The following is a 16,349-nucleotide window of genomic DNA, read 5'->3' on the forward strand; positions in this document are numbered from 1 at the left end:
CCTAAAATTCATGTTGACTTTTTATTAAGCTAACGTACAAATGGTACATGTATTTGTGGTTTACAACATTGTCTTTTGATCTACATAATGTAATGAGTTATGCTAATTAACATATGCATTTTCTTCCATACTTTTTTTAGGGGAGAACACTTAGCTACTCAGTAAGAAATTTTGAAGTATATTTTGTTATTTATGTAACCATTATCACCAGGATAAACGATATTTCAGGACAAAACATTTAAACTTGTTTTCCCTGTGTAGCTGAGGGTTTTGTTTACTCTCATTTTTAATAGGTAACACAAATTTTCCTTAGGCTCTGTACAATGATACCCAATCGCTAAATTGTTTCCAATCCCGCAATTGTATATTTTTGTTAATTCTTTTTTGCTGCTAAAAGTCGTGTAAAAGATACAGGATTATGCATTTTCCTCTTCATGTTACCTAATAGCTCGAGGCCTGGAGTGTCACCGGGATGAGGAGGATTAACACGTTGCTTCTCTCTGGGCACAGGCTTCTAATTCACTCAAAGAAAAGCAGAAGTCGGAGACACAGATCCTCAGGCAAGGCGTCCCTTTGCCTGGCCAGTACAGCGGTGGCATTGCAGCGCCCTCCAGCCATGCTCACGTAGCGATGGAGGGGAAACCCAACAGCAGCCACCAAGCTCTCCTGCAGCACCTACTATTGAAGGAACAAATGCGGCAGCAGAAGCTGCTTGTGACTGGTAATTAACAATGATACCATTTTTCAAGTCCTTTTAGTACTGTTATCCGTGATCTAATGTAACATTTCTTTAACTCAAAACTGTAATAAGGATTTCCGTTGCTGTACAAGTTCAGACACTTGGCACTGGGGGAGGAGCTATGAGCATTATATGTTCCTGGTCTGTAGGCTGGAGCTGGGAGGGAACCCTTGGATTTAACAAGCTGCATTGCTGGCTGAGGCTCCTGCTGCACAGACATGAGCTTGGTCACGTCTTGGTACTCATGTCTTCTAGCACCCAACCTACCAGTCTTCAGTTGTCTGGCAGGTGCTTCTTGTCTTCTCTTTAAAGGTGCATCTTTGTTTACATATCAATGTGTAAACACACTCACTTTCTCTCTCTCACACACACACGCGTACATTTTGTTTTTCAGGTGGAGTTCCCTTACACCCTCAGTCTCCCTTGGCAACGAAAGAAAGAATTTCACCAGGTATTAGAGGTACCCACAAACTGCCCCGTCACCGACCCCTGAATCGAACCCAGTCTGCGCCTTTGCCTCAGAGCACGCTGGCTCAGCTGGTCATTCAGCAGCAACACCAGCAGTTCCTGGAAAAGCAGAAGCAGTACCAGCAGCAGATCCACATGAACAAAGTAAGCCATGAACCGACATTAAATACTAAGAGGTTTCCAATCATTTGGGAATGAGAGGGGGATGTTGGGAATTACACACAAGGCAAAAGTCACCATGCTCGCGCAGACATCAGGGTTGTTGGACAGGACCCCAATACCACTGTCTTCACCATTTTTCTGTCTACAGGACTGTTGAAGTAAGACTGAGATCATGGGTTAACAATTTGATTTACGATCAGGAGGGTGTTTGTTTTCATTCACAGGGACGTAAGTCCTGTGTGGATGAAGCCTCCCTGTGATGCAGGGTAAACGTGAGGTTGGACAAGCTGGAAAGGTACCCCAGGTGTTGGCCGATAGGGCAGTGCAAGACAACGTGGTGTTTCTTGGAAACATGTTTCCGTCCGGGTTGTGTTAATTTTTCAGTAGGCCTACTTCATTCCAAAAATCATTTAAAACAGTATCGCTGAAACTTCTGGTAATTTCTTTCCAGTCCCCTGATTTGGGCTGAAATAATGATGGCCTGTATCACTAAACCAACCACAAAGTAACAGTGATGGCAGCGTAATCATATCTGACAGCACAGGATAGCAGGTTCTGTGGATTTGTAGGCTATGATCCGTCTCTCCTGGTGCTCTGTCACATGCGTGTGTGTCCTAACGGCACTGTTGTGTACTGGGAAACAGGTGCACAGCTCAGCCTAGTAAAGGCTTTGTCGCAGACACAAGCACAACAAGGTGAGCCCTGGTGGGTGCAGATAGCGTAACTGTCCTTCACCTCTTGCTCATGGCAGGAAGAGTGGGGGCTTCACTTTGTGCCAGCCCTACCCCACGCTACTCCCTCCCCACTCCCACCTCTGCTCAAGGGGGGGGGGGGCGTCATGAAAAGAGCTTGGACTGAAGAGCTCTGAGCAGTCCAGCCTAGTCACTTGCTTTGTGAAGACAGTCTACTGTGAGTGGGTTGGGGTATCGGGGTAGAATTGAACTCTTCCCAGCCTTCTTTCATGAGATCTTGTAGACCAGTGGTTCTCAACCTGTGGGTCGTGACCCATTAGGGACTTGAGCAACCCTTTCACAGGGGTCATCTAAGACCACATGATAATTCATAACACCAGCAAAATTACAGTTATGAAGTAGCAGCGAAATAAGCTTATGATTGGGAGCTGAGCACAGCATGAGGAACTGTATTAAAGGCCCACAACACTAGGAAGGTTGAGAACCACTGCTTTAGACTCTTTCTGAATTATTTGCTTGCTATAGCATTTCTCTAAGTTTGCTAACTTTATTTCTGTTAAATCAGTTTCTTCCTGAAGTAATTAGCTTCCTTTTCTGCCCACTGCATTGTTCATGGTTTGATTGCACAGGCTTACTCTTTAGTGGTAGAGTGAGATTTGTTTTGTGGTGCCCCAGAACAACTTAAAATAACTCCATAATCATTATAAAAACACGTCCATTACAAGAAGTGTATATGGGCTGAAAGAGTAGGAATCCTATGCTTTGACTCAAAGTTAGGTTTGCTTATAAAACTTGCAGGTGAACTTACACAATTGGACTGCTAAGCCTCTGTTGGTACACATTTCCACATTTATAAAAGTGCATGAATATATATATATATATATATATATATATATATATATATATATATATATCTGTTGATAAATCAGGCAAGTATGCCCCTTTGGAATCACGTTTTATTTATTTATTTATTTATTTATTTTTTAGTTGTTGCAAAAAAAAAATTTTTCCGCCTCCTCCCCATTTCCCATTTCCCTCCCCGTCCTTGCACACATCGCCCCCTCCCCCACTCCCCTACCCCTCTCCCCCTCCCCCCCCACTCCACTCATGTTTTATATGAATACCTTCAGAATATTTTAGAATTCACTTTTTCTGACTCGGTGTTTCAGATGGGATGCTAATGCCACATTTTACTCTTTGAGATCATGCTAGAGATTTGACGGGCAGATGCTAAACTCAATCTCAGGATCAACCTAAGATGAAAAGCAGGCATTTGCATTAGAGCAACAAGCCAAGCAAATCTTATCAGCAGCCCTTCCTATGTGGGGCTGACTCCCTGGAATCTGTTAAGAATTCTCCCCCAAATTAGAAACAAACCTCTGCGCTGAGGTAGAGGTTTATCCAGTGGTTTGATTAGTAAATCCTGTCTTAATCAGGTAGAATGAAGGCTAGAGAACTTCAAAGCGCCTGCTGACCTCTGTGTGTTAGCTCCTCTCAGCTCGGGCGCTTGGGTGACTTGAGCACGTCTCCAGTTGGCTTTTCTCCAAATATATATTCCATATGTTTAGTCGAGTGGCATACGCTCCCTGGATGTTCTCTAGATTGTGAAAATATTTGAGCTGTCCTCGGTTGTCTAAGGAAATGAAGAAGAATCCTATTAAAGAAAATACAGAACCTGTATTATATTCCGAAGTGTTTCCATGGGAACCATCAGGAAGTGAGTCACTGCTGGTCACCCTTCTGCCAAGGTGATGAGGTTATTTACTTTTTATTGGGCTAGTGCCCTGGTTCAGATGCCAAAGAGTTGCTAAGTCTCTCCTTAATAATACATTTACGTGCATTCTGTCTATTTCCTTAGAATAATTATAAGTAAGAGACAAACACAAAACTTTTGCCATTTTCTCCTATCATGGATGAACCTTGATGCCATTCGTTCCAACTGGAGCAAATAGCAGGCTCAGTCCTCAGATCCTGGCCTTCGCTCATGCGCAGTCATGACAGGAAGTAGGCATATGTGAGCACCTAGGTGTGCAAATGGCGTGCCCAAAATATATCTTCCTTTAGGTCTCTGAGCTTTTTATAGTGCTTTTCCCCTGGAGGACTTAGAGAAAAGCATGAAATAAGAACCTAGTTAAAAATAAAGGCCCCGGCAGCACTCCTCCACAGCCGCTGCAGCAGCTCCTGCCTCCAGGTTCCTGCCCTGATTGAGTTCCTGTCCTGACTTAATTCCATGCTGAACAGTGCTGTGGAAATGTAAACTAAATAAACCCTTTCCTCCACAAAAAAAAAAAAAAAAATAAAGGCCCCGGACCGTCAGATTGATCCATCTAAATGTGGTGCCCGCCATCCCACCTGCTGACCCGAGGTCCACCCTAGGCCCACGTGGTCCAGGCTGAGAAGAGACTCTCACGACTTGTCCTGTGGCTACCACATGTGTGCTGTGTCATGTGCCTATGCACACCCACTCACACAAACAAATACAAACTAAGTAAATACATACAAGTGTAATAAGTATTTTAAAAATAAGGCTGTTTCTAAACCAGTATCTGGTTACAGAGTTGGCCTTCAGTGGTATACCTGAATTGCCAATAAGCCCTAGAGAGCTTAGATGGAAACTGTGAAGAACTTATGAAATGTGTAATAATAATAACTAATGCCACCCCGGCTATTTGACTACTTGTTGCCTCTGCTTCGATGCCATTCACATGGGGTGTTTGGCCTCCCAAGATTATTTGCCATTTATAATTATAAATGTTCGAGAGGCAGGCAGAAGTACAATATTTTTATTGCAATGTCTAACAGCAAGTAAAGGGGGTATCGTGAAAGAAAGGATAGATCTAGGTAAGAAAAGGAAACTCATTCACAATGATTTACCACTCCATTCATGAGTCTGAACACTCTATTTTCACTGAAAGTATTTTGAGATGGTTAATCGTGCAGAAATCATATTTTGCAACATTTATTTGTTTTTGACATTTTTCAAAAGCAAAACTGTGCATTTTTATTGCTGGTATATGGTATGTGGATACTATGATGCCTTACATTTTGGTGAACTTTCAAAAAAAAAAAGCAAACAAAAACAATTTCTTCATCCTAGAACCAAAGCAAGGCAGTAGATTTTTGCCGATGTGTTTTGTTTCCCTTGTTGGAAGATAGAAGTCTCAAACAAAAATTTCACCAAAATATAAAAGACAAGCCCCCCAAAGTAGTAAGAGGTGAGCAATTCTCTTCTGAGCCCACTTTGAGTTTAAATATTGTCAGTTTTTACACCCAGGCCAATAAACTATGATTGAGTTCATAGAAACACACATCTCCTACTAATATTGATGATTATTTCAACCTAGTTTGGTAAAAACACATATCTCCGATCCTGTCACCATGGAGCGTTGTTTTTGAGAACGTCCTTTAGACATTCTAGTTTAACTTTAACACGGGTCTCTGACAGCCCCTGCCCTCCCAAGCCCTGCATTCTCTGTGGCTTTAATAAGATAGCATTGATCCATGCCCAAGAATTTCTGCTTTAACTGAAATTTTCACACATCTGCTAATAATTGCTTTTTTAATATTCATTCCATGAAATAAACTTGACCTGAAGTTTCACTATCTATTAGACTAACATGTCCATCGACCTGTACCCCCTCTGCAGATCACTGTTGAATTTTGGTAGACAGTGCCTTAGGCACTGATAATCTGCACCCTGTCCTCAGGGAAGGAAGCAGAAGATGAGCTCATAGTAACTCGAGTAACACGGTGCTCAGCATCAGGACATAAAGCAAGAGAGCGGAAATGAACTTTTTTGAGGAAATAATATTTGAGATTTGTTTACTTACTTCTTGATTATTTTATGTTTATAATCTTTCTTCCTTTTCCTTTTTTTTTCCCTTACTGGCTCTGTGATAAATATCTTACTCATTCCTATGGCTGGATATCAGCCAACACATTTTTTAAAACACATAATTCACAAGATGATATCTTATGTATGTCAAGGCTCAGTCTAAATAAAAATATTAATTATTTATTTATTGCCATATTTAAGCACTTTGACATGAGTATTATTTTATCATAATAAAAGTATGTCTAAAACATGGCCAGTGAGTTGAAGGCCAACCAGATGTTCTGTGTTGCCTTATTAGAACGGCTAGGTGGTTCTGTGCTGACATGCAGGGCAAAGTACATTTCCGCTCAGCGCCAAAGATGAGCAAATAGGGAGTTTTCTCAACATTTTGGAAGAGACTTTGACCCTCAATTCAAGTAGTATATGTTTCATTAATTCCTTTTCATGTAACTGTATGAGTCAATGTTACATCTCATCCCTACTCCCTGATGATTGATAACCACTCCCTGCCCCAGTCGTCTGTACTCAGAAACCCAGGAGAATATCTTTCATGTCAGTGGTCACATGCAATAGTACATGTGATTTCCTTCCTGAACTGAGTGCTGTTTGTCCTATTGGAAGCAGCATGTATTTTGCCAAGGTTGTTTTGAAGATCAACACGATCCTGTAGACATCTGTATCTTAAAACTTCACTGGTTATGAATCTGTAGTTCATATCCTATTCTTCACATTAGCTTTATTCTAATACGTCTACTCCTCTCTCCTCTGATTTACTTATGAGGTTTAATTTTGAGACATAATTAAAGGCCTGTAGCCATCTCAGCTCCGTGTGCTGAACCTTTTTGTCTTAGTATATTTTTCTGCTTCTTTCCTGTGGCCTGCATCTCCCTACCGTCAGTTCCCCCAGAGTAATACCTAAATAACACCAGCTTCTTTTTACATACAGCATCCACTACGCACCAAATTCTCCACGCCAGCATCCTCCCGTGCATTATCCCTTGAATGTTAACAACTCAATTTACAAAACCACCGAGGATGTGCATTTTCCAGAGGGTTCATCAAGTGTAGCAAGTTGGCAGTGCTTCCTGTGCACAGAGCTGGAGTCTGTTCTCAACTACTGTGTCAGTGATTTTAGTCATGTGCCTGTGAATGAGTAGATGAGCAGTCCTTCCTCTGTCCGTCACAAAGCTACCGACCTCACATTAAAAGCAGAGCAGAAACACATTTTAGAAAGCCAGTGTGAAGAAATCCTATTGCCCACAGTGCTTCCGTCTTCCTGGGCATTGCCTTCTATCCAGGTACTCACTCGCTGGCAGTCCCCATAGGTGGCCTTCGCAGTGGGACTCTCGGATGTCTCCTTGGATGAAGGCTTGCAAATGGCTGGCAGTCACTTGTGCAGGTAGTGTTGAGCCTACCGGCAGACAGGTCACATTGTGCTTCTCCCTTGCCTGCCGCCACCTGGCCATGTTTTAATGCTGGACAGACCAGCTTCTCGCAGGAGTTCTGAGCAAGCCCAAAGCTGAACGCTTACTGACTTCATCATGTTCTACTGAAATGCTAAGGTTGGCATCTCTTCTCTGGTGGTTGGAAAATGCCTTGTTTTAAGTCTTATAGAGCTGATGAGTAGAAACTTGAACAGCGCTTTCATTTCGGGAAGCAGGCATTACTCCTGTCAGGACTCATTTCTCTCCATCGTCTGACAGCTTGTTTCCATGAGGGTGCTTTAATCACCAGCCGAGGACTGCATTCTGCCCATTAGATGGATACTATCTTCAAAAACGCTAGCACGCACTGAAAGCAGCTTTTATTACAGTAAAAAGCCCCCTCGATTATTTATCTATCTGTTGAACTTTATAAAAGAAAATTTGACTTTTCTCCTAAATAGATTCTGTTTTGACATGATTAGGCCAATATAAATAGATCCTTGTAGGTATGTAGTGTGCTTTTTTTTTTTAAAAAAAAAATCCATTTTTGTTATGAAACCAGCTTGCATCACCATGGAAAATTTATATAAAAGCATTTCACTATATAATTACAACTTGGTGGTTTATAATACAGAAAATTGCTTGTTGCTTTATTAGTAGCTGTGATGAAATCTTGTGTTTGGAAATGAAACCAAGTGGCCATTCCCGTGCATGAAAGCCTAGTCTTCATAAACACCTCCAGCCTTGCTTTCCAAGCTGCGGCATCAAGGGGAGACCTCGGCCTTTATTTTTCAATCTACACATTAATCTCCTCAGAGGCACTTTTTATTGAATAGAAAAATAGATGAATAGTTACTATGAGGTAAGCGACCAGCGGAAAGAAAATTGTCTGGGGAAGGAAGCCGTGTGAACAGCGTGGCTCATTTGGATCTCAGCAATGCTAAATAATTCGGGTGCTTCTCAACCTTGACAAATAGTTCCATTTGACAGAATGAAATAATTAAGTCTGGATAAGGAATTTTTAATCGAGCTTGTGGTCTATAGAGCTGAGAACTGCAAGTGTACAACAGATTCTTTCTTAGAGGTTTGAACAACCTTTACGTCCCCAATTTTAGTTCCATATTCTCTGTATTCCGCAGCTCTTTCTATCAATGTTTGGTCACACCTGAGGGGGCCTAGGATCCAGAACTGTCATCTGTTATAGAGTTTCTGCTTTCCCTAGGATGAGTCTCACCCAGATCTGCAATCCCACAACCTGCATGTCCCAGCGCCCTCTTACTAGTTGTGCATCCGGCCGCAAAGCCGTAGTTAGACAGAGTTAGTGCTGGTCCGGAAGAACTAAGGATGCCTCACCGAGGTCTTAGCTCATTTACAATTATGGTGAAAGTGTTAATAAAAATAAAGAAAGTATGCTCTTTTCCTCAGATGTCCCCAAGACATACAAACTGCTAACAATAAATAACCAAAGATGGTTGCGTGCAATATAGAACCCACATGAACTGCAAAACTGAGGCCACTCAATAGACCCTCTGAGGGACGTTCCTGAAGCCTTGTAACTTTGGGTGGAGTAGTCAACATTGTGTCTGATCATCCTCTGATGAACAAATCGCAGAGGCTCGGAGGGGAGGATGGCTTGAGAGGATATCCATGACAGAGCCTTACATTAGGACATGGCGGTCCTTGTGCAAACCACACCATGCATGAGCGTGGACAACACTGTAGCTCTGTTTTCCTTATTAGGTCAGTAAGATGGCTGTCGGGAAGCAGTGGGCTGCTCACACTGCACACACATGCCACCTGCCCCAATAGCTATCCTTTGCTGTAAACCAAATCACCATATCATCACCATATCCTGTGCCAGCTCCCTGCTGTGCCTGCACATTTGTCATGAAGCAGGATTTGCTTTCTCTTCAGAACAATATTTTGGTTGGTGATCAAGCTTTTTATTGAAGTGTAATTTCCACACAGTAAAACATAACAGTTCAATGAGTTTTGACAAATCTGTATTGTCTTAGCATTACCAAAATCATAGCATAGAATGAGTCCCTCAACTTCCCTCCTGCCCTTTTTCTGGATTAGTTTCTACCCTACCTCCTGGCAAAATCATCATTTTTTTAACTAAAGATAGACAGTAAGACATATCACAAGCACAGGAAATTGTTACCACAGGGCAGGGAACCCGGACTGCTCTGTGGACTGGAGGGGGGGGGGGAGAGGAGGGGGGGGAGGGGGAGAAGAGTGGGAGGAGGGGGAGAAGGGTGGGAGGAGGGGGAGAAGGGTGGGAGGAGGGGAAGGGAAATGGGAGGCTGGGAGGAGGTGGAAACTTGTTTTTTGTTTATGTTTTTTTTCTTCTTTTCGCAATAAAAAAAAAAGAAAAGAAAAAAAAAAAGAAACTGGCTTTCCCTATAGAATGCTTGGGGAATTGTTTTCAGGGTCATAGAGCATCAGCCTACGGTGTGGGGTCCAGGCTGGGAGCTGTCTGTGTGAGCAAGCTTAGTGTCTTAGGACTACCAACTCTGGTCACATTCGAAAATAGATTCCAAGCCAAGCCTACATGTTGGACATTCTCCAAAACATGAAATTGCAGGAATTGCAGGCTTATGCCTGTCCCCTCTTCCTTTGATCATCGCCATTCGGGGTTTCCTGTCTCCATTCTTAAATGGCCCGTGCACTGTTTCTAGTTTCCAGGATGGAAGGCTTGATCAATAAGGAGATGGTGAGAGAGGGAGGGAGGGAGTTGAGCAGTGGTTGGAGGACCTGGCGTTGAGCTGCTGTCTGTACTGAGACCCTGGTAAAGCCACCAGGCATAGAAATAAAAGGGCTACTTCCCAATGTGCACTTTATCTCTTCCCCTAAAGAGTGAAAGAAGAAAATGTTTTAAATGTTTTACCAGCTGCAAATTGGCAAGAAGATGATGAAGGACAAATTTCAGTAGTATATTAATGGATATAAATGGCAGAATTAGTTAAAACACAAAGTGTGGATGACAGCTAGTGTTGTAAAGAAAAACTCTCAAAAAATCTATTCTTTGGCTAAAGGTAATATTGTTTGAAAATTCAGTCTTCTATCTGTCTTTACCTCTCAAAATGGATCCTCTAAGGTGACCATTGCTTGGTCTGTACATCTCTAGACTTCTCTGAAAATGATCTTGTCACCACAATCTGTGTCAACGTGGCCTTCCCTCCTGAGGAGCTTCAGTATGAACTCCTTTTCCTCTGCATTCTCTGACTGCCAGTTCTTATGTCCATGTTCCCTACTCAGACCTGGGAGGGTCCTCCCTTGACCAGTGTCTTCCCAGGGCCTCCCAGTTAATGCTTAATAAGTTAATGGTTCCAGGGATGAAAGCCCAGATGGACAACTTACTCAACAAAGCTAAATGGAAGATGTTTTGAGGGTTTTTCCCAGAAGGGACTTGTCGCTGAAATGTTAAGACATTCTGAGAGCCAGCTGTCTTCATTACAGGCACTGTCTGGATAATCATTGAGAGTTAAAAAGATAAAGATGAACTTATCCAAAACTCACTTGGTCCTTTAGATCAGTAGATGTAATCAGTAGGCAAGGGTGGATGGCAGACTTTTAATCATGTCAACAATGAGCGAATATTTAGAGACGTTGTCTTCTTGTCCTTCATCTGGGACCCATGGATTATTTTACCAAGATGCACAGCATCGAAGTGACATGGCGTCTTTGGCTGGAGGACAGCGCTCCTCTCTAAGTAGACCTCCTGATTTGAACGTCCTCCCAGTTCTGCATCTTGTTTTTGAGAACAGTTGGTACATACCTAATCTATTTGTGAATTGAGACAGGATTTTATCATTATTTTTAAGTCTAGTTTCCTTGGAGCTTAAGGAAAAGGTCTGATTTTCCAAAAGAAGAATATTACATTTATTTAAAAGAAAGGGGAATAAAGACATATTTGCACTGTTGCCTAAGGAAAATCTGTCTTAAAATTCGAGGTAGAATTTTTAAGAAGTGCTGAGCTGCTTGAGGGTTGTTCTGCAGAACTGTAGCATCAGAACCCCCGTGCTCACTGGGTTGTCCTGCTTGAGGGCTGTTCTGCAGAACAGATACATCAGAACCCTCATACTTGCTGGGTTGTCCAACAATGTCTGAAAGTCATCTGTAATCAAGAGTAGGTTTACCCCTGAATACTGTTTTTAGTTCATGGTTCATAAATGAAGATTTTTGTGGACATATAAAGGATTTCGTGAGGAATATTTAAATTGTAGAATTTTAGCTGTTATAATGAAAAGCACTTATGGCTGTACTATATTTATAGAGTTGAAACCAAGCAATGTAACTTTCATAGCAATGAGCTTAATGTGCTAATATGCTGAAATTAGCAATACAGCTTTTCAAACAGTGTTGAATGAATTTATATCATGTATTGATAGAATATATGATTTTGTCATGAAATGTAAAACACTGAAACTACGACTCGCATCCAACTCTAGGAGGTATAGGTAAGAACTGAAGTGCTTAATTGAATTCCTTACTTGAAAACAAGGTATTTTGACCATCGGTCATAGTTCCTGGAGAGTATTCATGTGAGCGTGTGTTTGTCATGGGTGACCACATCCCAGTGAGGTCACGCACAACCTGTGGCTTTCTCAGAGCCTGTACAATGGCAGCAAGGTCGTAAAAAGACTGAGGGGCACAATGTACCATGAGGAGGAGCACAGGCTAAAGGGAGAAGAGATGCTGTGTGGCCCCTGTCTTCGTCTCTGATGGAGTCCCCACCAGTGTGGCTCACCTGGCGTCAGGTGGACAGCGTACAGTGTGTTTCACAGACAGGGACTCAGCAGAGGTTCACACAGGCTTGTGCCTTTGTCTGTCACACAGATGTTTCTAGCCAGCCAGGCAACAGACTCACTTTGCTGGGATATCACCTCCAGATGTTCCACTAAAAACAGACCCTGCCACCCCACTGAGAGTAAGCAGGCATCTTTCCCCATCTGTGGCCACTCAGCAGCAGGGCAAATTAGAAAAGGGTTAGCTGTACCATCTTTGTAATGGTTGTGTTTGGAGTTCAAAAACACATAGAAAACAGCGTAATCCGAATACTTACAAATAGTACACAGTAACTGTTCGTTTTAAAAGTCTGAAAGAAGTCAAACCTGGCAGGCAGAATTTCTCTGTGACTTTTGTTTGTAGATTTTTCTTGCTGATGCTAATTGCTAATTTTTCCACTCTGGCAAATATGAGTGTTTAAATGAAAACAGCTTTAGTCAGATACCCAAAATAAAAGAAGAAATGAAAATTAACCTCCTCTGTGCATATATATCTAGTGAAACTGGCTTCAGGATGTCCCCGATGCCTGATTGTGTGTCACGAATATTCACAGAGAGCATCTTCGTTCCTCAGATGGGAAAGTGGAAGATATTGATCATGCACACAGTACCCTACATCACAGTCTGAGGGGGAAAGTTGGAAAGCTTTGCTACCATGCATTAGGTTTGCAGAGATCTATGGTGCCCATCTGGGTGCCGTGCCATGAGGTGCTCGGATATAAGATGATGAAAGACATCCACCCTGCGCTCTTGTGATGTTTGAATTTCAATAAGAAACCCAAATAACTGTTAACAAAAATAACAACAAAATGCAGGGCCATAATCCGGGATACATAAATTATATTAATAAAATATATTAGTTAAATGGTGATACAATTAAATGCTCTAAGGAGCCAGATCAGGCATGTTGTTGTGAGGAAGTAAAAAGTATAGAATCTGCCAAGGTCTCGTGCAAGAGCCAGCATGGCATATTCATGTTTACAAGATGGCCAGAGGCCAGGGTATCTGGAGCACAGAAATGGTAGGTTACAGTACACTGTAAGAAGTAAGGTGGGCCGGATCGTGGGACATCTGTGGACCACTTTAAGAGGTTTGGATGTTATTGTAAATATGGTGGGAAGCTCTCTGACAGTTGCGTGTTGAGGACAGATGGTACCTAACATAGTTGGAGATCATCAGTGGAACCGCAGTGTTGAAAGGTTCTGCACGAGACAGAAGCCCAGAGTCAAGCGTCTCAGGGAAACACTCGGGGAAGGAGCAATAATGCTGATCACAGGAGTGGTAGTGGAGGACGGTGTCCACTCTTAGGCTCCACTGTGCCATCGCAGTGGAGATTGTAGCTACAGACGCAACAGAAATACAAGGGAGACAAGGATCGAGTTCAGTCACGGCTCGTGGAATGGGGAGTTGGTGCTCACTCCGCAAGAAGGTGTGGGTGAACGGTGGATGGAGTAGAGATTATCTTGGTGCTGTTGGGAAGTTTATGATACCTTCAAGATATTTCCTAGCTGAGTGGTTTGGGGAAGGTGTTAGATGGGTGTTTAGAGTGCATTAGAGCAACTGGAATTGCTCACCTTGCTCAATTGCCCATCACAACGGGGCTGCTCTCTTAGAAGAGGAGGTAGACAGGGAGATTATGAAATGCGCTCCTTTTCAGTCACGGGTTCCCATTTCGTGTTCATGGGGATGGCATGCTTTCTTTTGAATAGAGATTCTTTCTTCATAAAATAAGAGTTTAGGATGTTATAAGACATTTTGCAACTCCAACGTGTGTGTATACACACACACATGCACATATGATTTCAACTCGTAAACCACTGTTCTGTCAGGAACCATTCCTTTTACAAACCCTAGTGGAATTCTGTTCTTGGAAAGAAAGTATTTGTCGTGTGGCTTTATGACCAAGTGATGGCGACATCATTTTTTCTGAATGTCTTTATCCTTCTCTTCCTGCCAGTACCTCAGTAGTAGAGGTGAAGTCAGGGAACTCACTGGAAGCAGCATTGTTCCTCAATTGCACACTAAAAAGTGTTGTCTGCAATGCCACATATGTATCTATGTCAGTGAATTTGCAAATGCGAAGTCAGTTGAGTTCATGAACTTGATGAGGTAATCTCTGAGAGTTTTCAGGATCTTATAAACACATTAAGAGGTCAAATTTCAGAAAGATTTCTGTTGAAAGTACATATATGTTCCATGAACACCCAGGTCATAGCTCAGCTTAACATACTCACGGTTGGTGAGAATTTCTGTTCTGGTAAGTAATGGCATTTGCCAGCACGAGTGAACATAGGCTCTCTCTTTACAAGGTGCTATTATTTGCATCTTGTTTGACTTTATTGCTCAACCTTCTCTGACACCTGTTAGTCTCCTGTTTAAATGGCCGTGGAGGGTAGGGGTGAGGGCAAGCCATAGAGAAATGACTCAATGCTCTTCTTCCAGAGGACTCCAGTTCAGCTCCCAGTACCCGTGTTTAGTTTGCAACACCTGTCTTGTTGGCCACTTCACATACATCTGTAACTCCACTTCCAAAGAATCCAACCCAGTGTACTGTCACCCACGCACATGGCATCCCCAACATTGTATTTGTTTCCCACACCCAGCTCCCAAATAACCACAAGGAGATTGTTATTACACACAAATGCCCAGCCTTAGCTTGGCTTGTTTCTGGGCTTTTATCTTTCCCTAGTCTGTACACCGCCCTTTACTTCTTACACCATGGTTTGCTGTGTAGCTGTGTGGCTGACCCCTGATGTCAGCTCTCCTTCTCCCTTTGTCCTCCCTGATCTCTTCTCTTCCTATTTATTTTCTCTGCCTGCCAGCCATGCCTACTTCTCTCTCCTGCCCCACTATTGGCCATTCCGCTCTTTATCAGACCAATCAGGTGTTTAAGACAGGCAATGTAACACAGCTTCACAGAGTTAAACAAATGCGGCATAAAAGAATGCAGCACATCTTTGCGGCATTAAACCAGTGTTCCACAGCACAAACAAATGTAACACATTTTCAACTAATAGTCCACAACACATAATGATAAGCACATACATCATAAACAAAAATAAAGTAGACTTCTTACAATGCCCACCTGAATTTGCCTCTGTGCTGTTATTATTGAGCTCAACAAGAAAGCTATGAGTCAAATGGTATGGATGAAAATGTAATTGACATATCTTTTAAGTGAGCAAAGGAGGAGAGGCGAAGATGAAGAGGGAATTCAGGTTCTGCTGTGAAGGCAGACGTGTAACGGTGGAAGATGTCTTCTTTCAGAAGAGTAAGTTACTGTAAACATGCAGGCGAGACAAGCCCAGAAAAGACGTGAAGTTCATAAAGGTAGAGAGGAAGTTATCAGGAGCTACTGGGCCTAGGACATAATCCAGAGGCATGACTGGGGTAGGGGACAAAGGTCCTGTTAATTGTAATAGCAAGGACACTGTTTCCCTGCCCCTGTAAAGTGTCTGGAGTTGTCGTTTGGGTGCTTGTATGTTTTGAGTGAAATAACAAGCAAAAGTACCAGCAAGGAAAGATTTGAGAAGAAAGGCAGTCTGGCAAGCCAGGAACAAGGGTGGAGCGAATTAACAGGGGGGACAGAGGAATGCAGTGGGGTGTCGTTTACGTGCAGAAGGAAAAGCCACGCTATTGCACATGCGCATTACAACACATACCGATGAGGGCATGGGAGCTGAAAACAGTGCACGCTGAACTTGGTCCTCTAGTGGAGGAAGCAAGCAGCTGAAGCAAGTGATAGCCGTGGGAGAATGGCTTAGAGGACACATGGCTTCCCTAAGAACATTCCGAGAAGGATCCATGAGAAGGGATGGATCCAGAAGCTGCTCAGAACTGCCCCCGTCCCCATCAATAGGGACCTTTGCCATCACGCATCTCCTGTGCGTCGGACTGTCCGGCCAGTCTCTTACAATTCCCTTGCCACACACCCCATGTGGTGTTGTTCCTTTCATCTGCTATCCTCGTGAAGCTGTTTCTGGCAATGTTGTTTGAACACCTGTGTCTTTGGGCCTCCTTTTCAGCATTTTCTGACACGCCAGCCTGTCCCATTCATTCTGCCACCGAAGCTGTGGTATCAAGAGGAGGTTTCCCATGGTTCATTGAACTTCTGTTCAGGAAGAAATGTCAGTCATCTTCTTGTAAATATTTTCCTTGAAGGCCCTTGCGCTTTCTTGTCCTCTTTTCAAATTCGTTCTTTCTCCCCATAAAACTGCACTAATATCCTATGGCTATGGA

At 42.8% G+C, this 16,349-nt stretch overlaps 1 protein-coding gene across 4 annotated transcripts in view; it reads left to right on the forward strand.

The window, feature by feature from the left end:
- Positions 1–16,349, forward strand: part of Hdac9 (histone deacetylase 9) — a 463,183-nt gene that overhangs the window by 143,119 nt on the left and 303,715 nt on the right. For all 4 annotated transcript variants that reach the window (XM_041657935.1, XM_041657936.1, XM_041657937.1 and 1 more), the window contains 2 exons: positions 511–721; positions 1,134–1,351. In XM_041657935.1, coding sequence (XP_041513869.1) covers positions 511–721; positions 1,134–1,351 — 429 coding nt within the window. The remainder of the gene's footprint in view (positions 1–510; positions 722–1,133; positions 1,352–16,349) is intronic.

The sequence above is a fragment of the Microtus oregoni genome, unplaced genomic scaffold (genome assembly GCF_018167655.1).
Source record: "Microtus oregoni isolate MIOR12 unplaced genomic scaffold, Mior012 000009F_ref0000495, whole genome shotgun sequence".
In the NCBI taxonomy this organism is placed as follows: domain Eukaryota; kingdom Metazoa; phylum Chordata; class Mammalia; order Rodentia; family Cricetidae; genus Microtus; species Microtus oregoni.